The sequence below is a fragment of the Zingiber officinale genome, chromosome 9A, assembly GCF_018446385.1.
Source record: "Zingiber officinale cultivar Zhangliang chromosome 9A, Zo_v1.1, whole genome shotgun sequence".
Taxonomy (NCBI): Eukaryota; Viridiplantae; Streptophyta; class Magnoliopsida; order Zingiberales; family Zingiberaceae; genus Zingiber; species Zingiber officinale.
In genome coordinates this window covers 66,034,811-66,047,933 of record NC_056002.1, presented here as the reverse complement: position 1 = coordinate 66,047,933, position 13,123 = coordinate 66,034,811, and the positions used below count along the sequence as shown (strand labels likewise).

The window sequence follows — 13,123 nt, the reverse complement described above, 5'->3', positions numbered from 1 at the left end:
AAAACATACAATTGCATTGAAAAGTGTATCTTTGTGATTCTTATCTTTTGCTCGTGTGATCAAGTCATATCTTAATATTTAGTATTATATAATATAATAGGTCTAAACACTATATTAGACTCTTTTATCTGATTGGTATAACATATGATCTATCTAAATCATTATGGTGGATCAGCCTCCAACAACAATGGATATAGATGAAGACTACACTTTACATCATAGAAGTACCAATAGATTATTGGTACTTTTCTATAGATTATTGGTACTTTTCTAACGAATTGCAAAAATTAGAGGCAATCCTATAGTTATTGTGGGAACCGAACAAGCCCCCATTCAACTCCTAGCTAACAATTAGGGACGATCTTATAGTTGTTGTAGGAACTGAACAAACCCCCATTCAACCACTAGTTAGCTTGTGTCAAGACGGTGAATTTGATACGACAAAGGCATATGAATTCTATAGGCCTAAAGGTAGCAAAAATCGTTGTATGAAAGACATGGAGCCCCCAACTAGTTCCCAAGTACACATTCATATGGCTGGGTGTAAAAGACTAGTTACTTACTAAAAACTTGATTTTATTTGTGGAAACGGATGGTCAATGTGCACTGTATCGAAAGAAATCGAAAACTCTAGTTCTAAAAGATTGAATAGTGATTAAAAGACATATGACACAGTGAAAAATGCTCTCAAATGGTTGAAAGATGAAGTGCAAGGTACATCATGGCAAAACAAAGCTAAAAGGATAGCATTGGCTTATTAAATATGGCATGCACGCAATAAAATTATTTTTGAAATTGGCCCCATAGGTAGACATAGTTGGTAATTACATATATTGTTGTTCCAGTAAATCTTGGGGTCAATTCTCAATGAGTGCAAAATACTTTATTGGGTGTCTAACCTCCCCCATGTAAAGGCTGTTGTGCTAGGGTAAAATATCTCTCGTGATTTATCTATCTATATTTAATCGAGAGGACTGGACCAATTGGAATGAGCATTATTATCTTTTTCTCCATTACATCAAAGCAAAACATCATACATAATATAAAAACGTAGATGTATAAAATTTTATTTTTAATAATACCCCAAAAGTTTAATTGACTCACATCAAGCGGGTCTTTTCCTTTTCCTTTTGTGATAAGCAAAAGGTGTTGTTAAGGCTCTTTACTCTGAATCATGGAAATGAGAGGGAGAAAAATTCGAAGGAGAAAAAAAAATCCCTAAGGAAAGATAAAAGAAAAAGTTGCGTTGAGAAGGGAGTAGGAAATAGGGTTGTAAATAAGCTCTGTCGAGTTAAGTTTTGAGATGTTTAAGTTTGTTTGATAAGGTAATTAAGCCAAGCTATGTTGAATATAAAATGAACTAAACCATTGAAATGATTGTTGAAGCTTAACTTGGTTTAATTTTTTATGAGCTTGAGATTAGTTTATTTAGATGTTATTAAGTTCTTAATTCAAGTTTGTTTGAAACTTTTAATTATTTGATTGATTATTGAACTTAATAATTCAAATTTGTTAGTCCATTTTAAGCATATCAATAAGAGTTTTATTTATGAACATTATTCATAAATGTTATTCATAAATATTGTTCATGAACATTGTTCATGAATATTGTTCACGAACATTAATGAGCTGAACGCATATGCGTTCAAACTTCTGTGTTTAGTTTAACGAGTTGTTCACGCTTGTTTATTTAATCGATGTTGTGTGTATTGAACAAACATAAATACACGCTTACTAAGTTGAATATCAAATTTGTTCACGAACATTTAGTTCATTTACAACCCTAATAGGAAAGGAAAAGAAAACAAAAAGAAAAGACCATGGGCCACCGCGCAAGGCACCCCCATGAGATCGTCGCACGAGGCAACTCCATGAGGTCACCTCAAGGGATTGCCATCCACGATTGTGTGAGGCCGCCCTCCACCATGAGGCCAATTGCAAATGGGAGAAAGTAGTCGTGAATGTGAGAAATTAGGCTTGCAATTTGTCGGAAGAAAATTGCTTTCCATCCAATTTGAACAGAAAAAAATGATCAAAAAATGATCCAAGGATGAACTTATGAATCAATCGGTCTATTAGGTAAATAAAAGAAATGAAAATAATTCATCCTTTTTTGCAGAGTACATAAGGAAAAAATAATTTCGGAGACGAGCGAATCATCTTTTACCACATAAGGAAAAAAAATTTCCACCGTGGAAATCTTTCAATAATTTTTGTTTCTGTCCTTCCAAATAAACAAAGCATAACAGAAAGGCAAATGTAATATCTGGGTTAGCCCAATTGTACATGAAATGAAAGTTTACATTTACTGATAAAAAAAAATATCAAAATCAACAAAGCTGTTGTGACTTTACAGTATTATGTGCTCTGATCGTCTCAATTATGGAAAAACATAATTCTACATTGTCCCAAATTTGTTGAAGGTTTTTTTTCTTTTCCAAATTTGTGGTGCTATGATCTCCACCATGGATCACCAGCCTCGTAAGAGCAATTAGCATTGTTCCATGAGATGTGTGAGGCTTGGAGACCAATAGCTGCATTTGGCTCTTTCCCATGCTGTGCAATCCATTCTTCTATGGCTGCCATTTTTTCGTCCTCACTTTCATATTCCTTACAACTGCCTCCGAATGGGTCGACTGAAGGATTGGCCATTCTAGCCATGACTGGTGGTGTGTACATTGAATCCCCAATAATAGGTCCACCAATAGCAGCAAACTGTGCTCGAATCTGCATTACACACGAACAGTTATTGAATGCTACGACACAACTGAGAGCATGATTGAATTCACGTTGCAAAACACAAGAAGGTTTTCAAGATCGAGACCATAACTAAGCCAGTAGCATACATGACAAACACTAATGACGAATTGGAGTCATGCATAAGTTCATATGATTTCCCAGAAAATGAACAACTCCGATTTGATCTAGTTCCATTACTTTTATAAATTGTTTTACATCTATCACAACATTATTTTCCTACGAGACATACTACATGATAGCGTATACGGTCCCCTCGGGGCGGTGCGATGGTTAAGACATAGGGAGTTGTCACATGAGGTCTTGGGGTCAAAACTCGACGTGACCGAGCATAACATCCTCCATGTCTTGGCCATTTGTACTAATGGCTAGTAGCCACCCGTGATTTACCTCCTCCGTGTTGACCTAGGGACGGGTTGACGGAGACGCTGGGGGCGAGCGAATCGCCTTTTGCCACATGATAGCGTATACGAGCCTTATTTTGTTCAACCCAATAAAATTCTATATATAATTGTATTATTTTGTGATATTTTGATCATGTGTGATCTGTTTACCGATTGTTCACGCCATCAATTTGATGCAATTTTGTTACTTTCCTTCTGGTGGGGTATAGAAGCTGTCTTCGTTTATGCTGATATTACTTTTCGGTTAGATAACACTACTCTAGTATAATTCATATTCTGCATTTATCTCTTACAAAGGTTCCTGTTTGTACTACTATGAACCAATAGCACTGATAGTAATAGGCTTACGCATCAAGTGTATATCTCAAGTCAAACTTGAGAGGTTTCTGGAGGCATTGAAGTTACTCTTTTGGACTTCCTAAGGTTCAAGATCTCGAGTCGTGCTAAAGTTTCGGTCCTTGACTAGAACAATATTGTTTCAGTATTATGCCGATGTTTCAGTGCATGGTACCGATAATGGATTTGAATTGAAGAAGGAAGGAGATGAAGCATAGGAAGAATACATTGTCCGAGCGAACATGATTTTAAATCTTGAATCATGCCGGGAGAAACGATCAAAACATATCATTTCGCTAAATTACAGAAGCTCAACACCACTCAATAATGACAATGTCTCCTTCCTTTATTGCCTCTAATCTATTATCTATATCATGCATTGGAGCGTTGGCACAATACTAGAATAGTATGTTTCCGATTAAAGACCAAAACTACGACATTTGAGATTTCGAACCTTAATGCTAAGCGATATCAAATTTTGGTGATTTACTAGAACATTACATTTCGACCGTATTGCCTAACACGGAACGAGATTTCAAACCATGGGATAGGGATGACAATTTTCCCCGCGGGTAAAAATCCGAAATGGGGACAGGGATCCCCGATTTATTCGGGGATGGGGATGTAGGGATGGCAATGGGTCGGGTTCGGGTCGGATTCTATATCCTCCGTCCCCATACCCATCGGGTATAGGATCTCCGATGGGTATACCCATACCCGTTAAATGATCGGATATCTTCTATAGTTATAATTTTTCTTCTTTCTATCCAACTATTATCATTCAACAAAAATATATTAAAATTAACAACCTATTAAAAATATATATATGATTAAAAAAATAGATTAAACATCTATATAGTCTCCTTTTAATATCAACAAAAATAGTAAGTTGATTTTGAAAAAAGGAAACTTTCTTTAATATATGTATATATATTATTTAATCGGGTATTCGGGTCGGGTATTGGGTATTGATAGTCCCTCCATTCCCTCCTCCATTCGGGTCGGATGTCGGATCCTCCATCGGGTTCGGGTGAAATTGCCATCCCTATGGGGATGGGTTCGGGGATTTTTTTAGGGATGGGGCAGGTTCGGGACGGGCATGGGGATATTGTCCCCATCCCCGAACCCGCCCCGAAAATAATAATAATAATAATAATATAATAATATTATTTTTAAAAATATTAATAATAATATTGATAATAATATTAATATTAAAATTTTTAAAAATAATAATAATAAAATTATTATTAATATTGATATTAATAGTAAAATAATAATAATATAAAATTAATTTAGAGATGAAAGCGGGGATGGGGGCAGGAATGGGGATTTGATCCCTGATGATTCGGGTTCAGGGATTCCCCGAACCCGAAAAAGTGGGAATGAGACGGTGATGGGGACAGGGATGAAATTCGAGGGCGGGGAAGGGGATGGCAAATCCGTCCCCACCTCGCCCCATTGCCATTCCTACCATGGGACTTCCTATTTAGGGATAAAAGTCTTAGCAAAAGAAACTACAAACTAAGCAACTTACCCAAAGCTTCTATTAAATAACAAGTAAATTAAATGCGAAGAAAACTACATGATGAGCCACTAATAGAAATATCTGATGAGTTTTTATGAGAAGAGAAAAACAAATAGAAATACCTGATGAGTTTTTCCGGTCAAGAGATTAACTGTACACTCATAGGCAACTCTCTTGGAGGGCCACCCACAATCTTCAACTTTGTGATTTTTAAATACTTCATTAGCTGGCCATGGAACCTCCTTACACTCCAGAACTTCTAGTTGGCAAAGATGCCATCCACCAATGGGATCTGCAAAAGTGGAAATTTATCATGTAGTACTAGAGCAAGATACTTATGAGGACAAAATTTGATGATAAGAATATGGACGTACGTATCTAGTACACTATTTAGTTATTTTAATATTTTCATGATCTCTAAAAGCAACATAGTCAATAACATTGAAGCATGTAATTTGTAATTCATATTGACAACTGTTTCCGATGTATTATGATCTTTATAGCGGTAAATTTCACCCTACCTTTACAGGCACTGCCCCAACCTCTCACAATGAGGTGGTGGGACCCACTACTTAAGTATGGGTCCCACCATCTCATTGTGAGAGGTTGGGGCAATACCTGTACAGGTAGGATCGAATTAACCCTTTATAGCCTCAGAAGTTGAAATGTCAACCAACCCAAGCTCCTGATCTAGCTTGACACAAAATGGGCCATACGTAACACCGTGAGGCTTGGAAACCTACAGGTCCATTCCAAGTGTTCGTCTGAGACCCACATCGTGCTCAAGCTAATACAAAGTCAAGTTGTGTCACATGGTTAAGGTTCAAGCACATCATATTGTGAGCCTACCATGGTCCAATTCCATTTTTATGACTTTTTAATATGTTGTTTTAATATTATCCTTTTTATCCTTAAAATTATTGAAAATTTAAAATATTATTAACTTTTATTTCTCATTTGTTTTTGTTCATTTTTATAATTTTTTATTATTAGATTTTTCAAGGACCATCCTTATTTAAGCCTAGCACAAGCACAAGAACACGCACAAACACAATCAGTATGGAGTCATGCATAGCACATTGCAACGCATTGGCACAGCCTTATCTAGTATTGGCTCATCACATTATAGAAATGATAATTTTCATATTTTATTAAATTTAATGATAAACTCCGTCCGTGACGAACCAGTCATGGTCGGTTCCAAGCCTGGATAAAAGAGGAGGGCTGCGCTAGATTGCTAGCCAGTGTTAAAACTATGATAAATATTCAATAAATGGATCCATTAAACTATTGTGCAGGTTGTTCCTCGGAAGGAACACGTTGCAGGGTCCAATTGTAACATCTCAGCAAGGACCGCTATATCTCTAGAACTTAGGTGTAGTGCTAAATATGCAAGAGTTCGTGTTGCAGGGTCCGACTGTAATGTATCGGCAAGGACCGCTACATCTCCATGAGAACTTGGGTGTAGTGTTAAATAGGCAAGAGTTCTCACACCATAGGTTGAATAAGAACAAATATGATAGGAAAACTAATAATCTAAGATCTGGAACATAGAATATAAGAACCCTCACTAGTAAATGGAGGTAGTATATACGATGATTAAGAGAAAAATTAGTATTTTGAGTGTATAAGTGACAAAATGGATAGGCGAGAAGACAAAACTTATAGAGAACTCGGGTTTTAAGTTATAGTACATAAGAAAGAGTAAAGCAAGAAATGGAGTGGGTATTATCGTAAATAGTTCATTAAAAGATGAAGTTGTAGGACTAGTTAGAAAAGGGGATAAAATTATAGCTCTTAAGATAATAGTGACGAAAAAAACTATAAACATAATTAGCGTATATGCACCGCAAGTAGGATTAAATGATGCTACCAAATCAAGATTTTGGGACGACTTAGATGAAATATTACAAAACATTCCATCAAATGAAATGGTTTTAATAGGAGACGATCTAAATGGACATATTGGAGTGAAAAATGAGAGGGTACATGGGGATTATGAGTTTGGAATGAGAAATGAGGAAGGGAAAACTATATTAGATTTTGCGATAGCATATGACCTTATATTTGCTAATACGTTTTTCAAGAAAAGAGAACACTTAGTCACGTTCAAAAGTGGAAATAATAAATCACAAATTTACTTTCTTATGGTTAGGAAGAAGGATAGAAAGATTTGTAAAGCTTGCAAGGTCATCCCTGGAGAAAGCTTAACTACCCAACATATGTTAGTAGTATTAGATATATGTCTCAAACATAATATCAATAGAAAGAAAAATATACACGACTTCTAGAATTAAGTGGTGGAAGTTAAAGGATGGGAAGCAAAATACATTTAAGGAAAAGGTGGGAGTACAAGCAGTAGGTGAAATATATGGTGATTCTAATACGACATGGGATAAGATGATATCAAGTTGAAAATAGTAGCTAAGAGTGTACTCGGTGAGTCAAAGGGACATGCACCACTAAGTAAGGAATCTTAGTGGTGTAATGAGAAAGTAAAAGAAAAACGAATAGCTTATAAGGAATTATATATTTGTAAGAATGAGGAAAACTTAAAAAAATATACAATAGTCAATAAAAAAGCTAAGAGAGTAGTGAATGAAGCAAAGAATGAAACTTTTGAACGATTATATCAAAAATTGGATACAAAAGAAGGTGAAAAAAGACATTTATAGAATAACTAAAGTGAAAGAAAGAAAGACAAGAGATCTTATCCAAATAAAATATATTAAAGATGAATGTAATAGGATACTAGCAAATGATAAAGAAATAAAATAGCGGTGGAAGAGGTATTTTCATCAACTTTTTAATGAAGGTTTAGGTGACCAACTTAATTTAGGTAATTTAAGTAGGTCAAATGAGCATAAAAATTAAAATTTGTAACATAGAATTCAAACTTCAGAAGTAGAACAAGCTTTAAATGGGATATATAATGGAAAAGCCGTTGGACCAAATAATATTCTGATAGAGGTATGGAAGTACCTAGGGAAATAATATATTGAATGACTTACAAAATTATGTAACATGATATTGAAAATGAAAAAAATGCCTAATCAATGGAGGACAAGTACTCTAGTTTCCTTATATAAGAACAAGGGAAACATACAAAATTATGCGAACTATAAGGGTACTAAACTAATAAGTCATATCATGAAACTTTAGGAAAAAGTAATACAAAAAAAGGAAGAAGACCACGATGACCAAAAATTAATTTGGGTTCATGCCTTGAAGGTCGACAATAGAAGCTATACATCTTCTTAGACAATTAATTGAAAAATATCAGGAGCAAAAATAAGATCTACACATGGTATTCACTGACTTAGAAAAATCTTATGATAGTGTCCAAGAGAAATTATATGGAGAATTCTAGAAAAGTAAGGTGTTAGCGTAACATATATTGAACTAATTAAGGATATGTACGAGGATGTAACGATTAGAGTAAAGACTTCAAGCGGAGTAACTAAAGCATTTCCAATAAAGATAGGGTTATATCAGCTTAAGTCCCTATCTTTTTACACTAATTATAGACGAGCTCACTGCACACATTCAAGACGTAGTACCGTGGACCATGTTGTTTGCAGATGATATTGTTTTGGTGAATGAAACATGTGAAGGAGTAAATGTTAAACTAGAATCTTGGTGGGAAACACTAGAAGGGAAAGACTTTAGGCTTAGTAGAATAAAGACAAAATATATGAAATTTAAGTTTAGCAATGTTAGACATAATGAGACAATTGTTAAGATAGGAGATGATGAGTTGTCCGGAATCGAAAGCTTTAGATATTTAAGATTTTTTTTATAAAATGATGGAGAATTGAGAGAGATGTTTTACATAGAATACAAGCAGGATAGTTGAAATGGAGGAGAGCGTTAGGTATTTTATGAGATCATAAAGTACCTATAAAACTTAAAAGAAAATTCTACAAAGATATGAAGCTGAATATTGGGCTATGACTCGAGCACATGAGCAAAAGATGAGAGTTGCCGAGATGAGGATCTGAAGGCAGACATACGAAAATGGACAGAATAAGAAATGAGAGCATTAGAGAGAAAGTCGGAGTTACATCTATGGAGAGAAAACTCCGTGAGATACATTTAAGACGGTACGGGCATGTACTTAGACGATCAATAAATACTCCAGTTAGACGATGTGAAATTATGACAAATATACATATCAAACGAGGAAGAGGAAGACCAAAAAAGACTTGGTTAGTAACAATAAAATAAGATAAAATTTATTTAAATATATATGATGATATAGTAGGAGATAATGCTAAATGACGTAAAAGGATCCGTATAGCCGACCCACCTAGTGAGATAAGGCTTGGTTTTTGTTGTATTAAATTTAATGATACTAATACATATTATGTAAGAGGCATAATTGTAAACATGACTAACTATTAAGAATCACATTGAATCCCATTGAATCAAGGTCTAATATGTCAGTTAAATTAGTTTTAAGCAAGATAATTAATGTTGGAAATCTGAACATTTAGTTCTAATAATTTGCCTTAATAAGGCCACAATTATTGAAAAAGTTTAAGATAGGTTTATCATTGTATTTCATGTGTGTGTGAAGTCGTGAAAGACCTAGACAAAATACATGGAGTGCTTGATGGCTCAAGGTATGTGGAGTTCAGAGATAAATGGTATGAGACGACTATAGGAGAAAGAGAAGAGTGTTGTTACCAAGGAGGTGAACTACGTAGGCGAAGGTTAAGTGGAGTGAGTCTAGAGTAAAGTGCATCCAAGAGATGAGTAGCTTAACGGGAGAAGACCTCAAGGCATGGTAAGATTTCATGTGAGTTGCGAGTGGAGTGGCGTGTAGTCATGGGGAGAGGGGAGTTTTCAATCAAGGCGAGCTCAGCCATTAAATGAATGTAGTCAACATGCCAACCCATTGGAAATGTTGACCAATTAACTGGTGACTGAGTTGACTGGTTGGTCGACTCAAGAAACAATAGGAGACGATTCTCTAGTCACCAATCTATTGGAAAGTGTTAACTAGTCAACTGGTGGCTAAGTCGACTAGTTAATTGACTTCAAAAGAAGTAAAAATGAAGCTATCTGCTGATCAGTCAATTGAAGTCTATGAGCAATTGATTGAAGTCTATGGGCACTTGACCGATAGACCCTAAATGAAGCAGTCAACACCGATCATGATCCATGGGAAGCGGTTTGAGTAAACCAAAACCAGTACATAGTGATTCTCAATCACTTGATGCTATGGTAAGACAATATCAACAAACTACAATCGCTGGATTAGATAACAATTCAAGAGGAGGTGCAATCAATCGTCATATGAGCGTGACGTCAATGAAATTGAACGAAGCAATTCATGGAAGAGGCTAAATTAAGGGTTCCGTAGGCCACAAATCATATATACAATAGTTCATATCTTCATACACAAACATTGTCATTTTGTGCTTTCTTGTAAAATCCTGGAATTTTGTTGTAAGCCTCTTGTGCTACCCTTGGACGGTCTGTAACAGGTTTCTCCTACTATGACATTTAACCGAAGAGGAAAAAAAATAGAGAATTATAAATAATCCACCAAAAAGATCACATGTCATGGACTAGGAGCTTAAGGGAATCACGTTCACTGCGGTATGCATGCTTATGCATTTGTTATTTTCCGTTGCTAATGTTTTGTTGTAACCCTACTGAGATTGCAGCAAGAGTAGGTTGTTTTTTTTTATTTGCAGGCACGAATTTAAATATCAATTTCTTTATGGTGCGTTTGGTTCAAGTTATCATGCATAACCTTGATTATGTGATTATCAAGTAATTACATAACTAAGATTATGGGGATTAAAACATAACCTAATGTTGTTTGCTTCAATTTAGGTAATGCAATAAAAACTTATTTCTTTGGAGGTTTTAGTGTATAACTTAGTTTAACAAAATAAAATATAATAAATATAATAATAATAATTGTACAAAGTAAAATCTAAAATCTCGTGTATATTTAGGAACCACGAGTTAGGCCTTTATATAGAAAAGAAGAATAAACCAAAAGACCAAACTACCCCTATACTTATTCTAACACTCCCCCTCAAGCTTGAGAATATAGATCATATACACCAAGCTTGTTACATATATAGTCAATCCGAGGGCCTCTAAGTGATTTAGTGAATATATCTACTAGCTGATCATTTGAATTGACAAAACTAGTAGATATTTCTCCAGATATGACTTTCTCTCTGACAAAGTGACAGTCAACTTCAATATGCTTTGTTCTCTCATGGAAGACTGGATTTGAGGCAATATGCATAGCGGCCTGGTTGTCACATATGAGTGACATTTGTGTAACCTCTTCAAACCTTAGTTCCTGAAGCAACTGTTTTAACCATATAAGTTCTTGACTAGCAATAGCCATAGCTCGATATTCTGCCTCTGCACTGGATCTTGCCACAACATTCTGTTTTTTGCTTTTCCAAGAAACAAGGTTACCTCCGACAAATATACAAAATCCAGAAGTGGATCTTCTATCAGGGGGAGATCCTGCCCAATCTGCATCAGAATATCCCACGACTTGAGTATGTCCTTTGTCTTCATATAGAAGACCCTTTCCTGGTGCACCCCTGATATATCGAACAATGCGAGTCACTGCATCCCAATGTTCTTTGCATGGAGAGCTAAGAAACTGACTTACTACACTCACTGCAAATGAGATATCCGGGGACAAGTGACAGTAAGGTAGCTTAGTTTCCCTACCAATCGCCTATACCGTTCAGGATCTGGAAAAGGCTCCCCCTGATTTGGTAGAAGCTTGACATTAGGATCCATGGGATTGTCGACTATCTTTGAGTTTAACATTCCTGTTTCTTCCAAAATATCCATTGCATACTTCCTTTGGGATATAATGATCCCATCTTTAGACTGTGCCACTTCTATCCCTAGAAAATATTTGCGTTTGCCAAGATCCTTTGTCTGGAAATGTTTGAAAAGATGTTTTACTTGTGAAATCCCAAGATGATCATTACCTGTGATGACAATATCATCAACATAAACCACTACATAGATGCAACCAGTAGACGAGTGGCGATAAAAAACAGAATGATCAACCTCGCTTCGAGTCATACCAAACTGCTGAATTACGGTACTAAATCTACTGAACCATGCTCTGGGTGACTGCTTGAGAACATATAAAGATTTCCGCAAGCGACATACCAGACCAGAAGACTCCCCCTGAGCAACAAAACACGGAGGTTACTCCATGTAGACTTCCTCGAGCAGGTCACCATGTAAGAATGCATTCTTGATGTCCAATTGATGAAGAGGCCAATGGCGAATTGCAGCAATAGACAGAAAAAGACGCACAGAAGACATCTTGGCAACAGGAGAAAAGATGTCTCTATAATCCAATCCAAATACCTGAGTATAGCCTTTAGCGACAAGACGAGCCTTAAGCCGATCAACCGTGCCGTCTACACTAATTTTTACCGTAAACACCCATCGACAACCAACCACTGACTTCCCAGGAGGTAGAGGAACGAGATCCCAAGTCCCACTGCTCTGTAAGGCACTCATTTCATCAAGCATAGCCTGTTTCCATCCTGGATGAGCAAAGGCATCACCTGCAGTCTTTGGAAGAGAAACAGACGACAAGGAAGACAGACAATAGTAATAGGATGGGGAAAGACGATGATAGCTTAAAGAAACATAGTGAGGAGAAGGATTACGAGTGGAACGCATACCCTTTCGAAGTGCAATAGGAACATCAGAGTCAAGAGATGGGACTGGAGGAAACGACGAAGGACTTGGCTCCAAAGATGTGCTCACAGCAGTGTCAGTGTTGGCCGGCGGCAGAGCAGAACGAGTACGACGTTGATAAACCTGCAAAGGAGGAGGCGAGGTCGGAGAAGATAGAGGCGCCTCCGGAGGACAAAAGATAGTCACTGGCGCAGGTGGAGAGGGAGAAACCTCGACCTGTGAAGCGGAAGGAGCAAAAAAAGAAACCGACTCAAAGAATGTGACATCAGCAGAGATGAAGTACCGACGAAGGGTAGGAGAATAACACTTGTACCCTTTCTGAGACCGTGGGTACCCAAGGAAAACACACTTATGAGACCGGGGAGAGAGTTTGTCAACGCCGGGA

At 36.5% G+C, this 13,123-nt stretch overlaps 1 protein-coding gene across 1 annotated transcript in view; it reads right to left on the bottom strand.

Moving 5' to 3' along the window:
* Window positions 1-2,161: 2,161 nt before the first annotated feature.
* LOC122020956 (RNA pseudouridine synthase 6, chloroplastic-like) overlaps window positions 2,162-13,123 on the bottom strand; it is a 56,934-nt gene continuing 45,972 nt past the window's right edge. The window contains exons 9-10 of the mRNA XM_042579016.1: window positions 5,145-5,314; window positions 2,162-2,727 (exon numbers count right to left, since the gene is read on the bottom strand). Coding sequence (XP_042434950.1) covers window positions 2,452-2,727; window positions 5,145-5,314 — 446 coding nt within the window. The 3' untranslated portion in view covers window positions 2,162-2,451. The remainder of the gene's footprint in view (window positions 2,728-5,144; window positions 5,315-13,123) is intronic.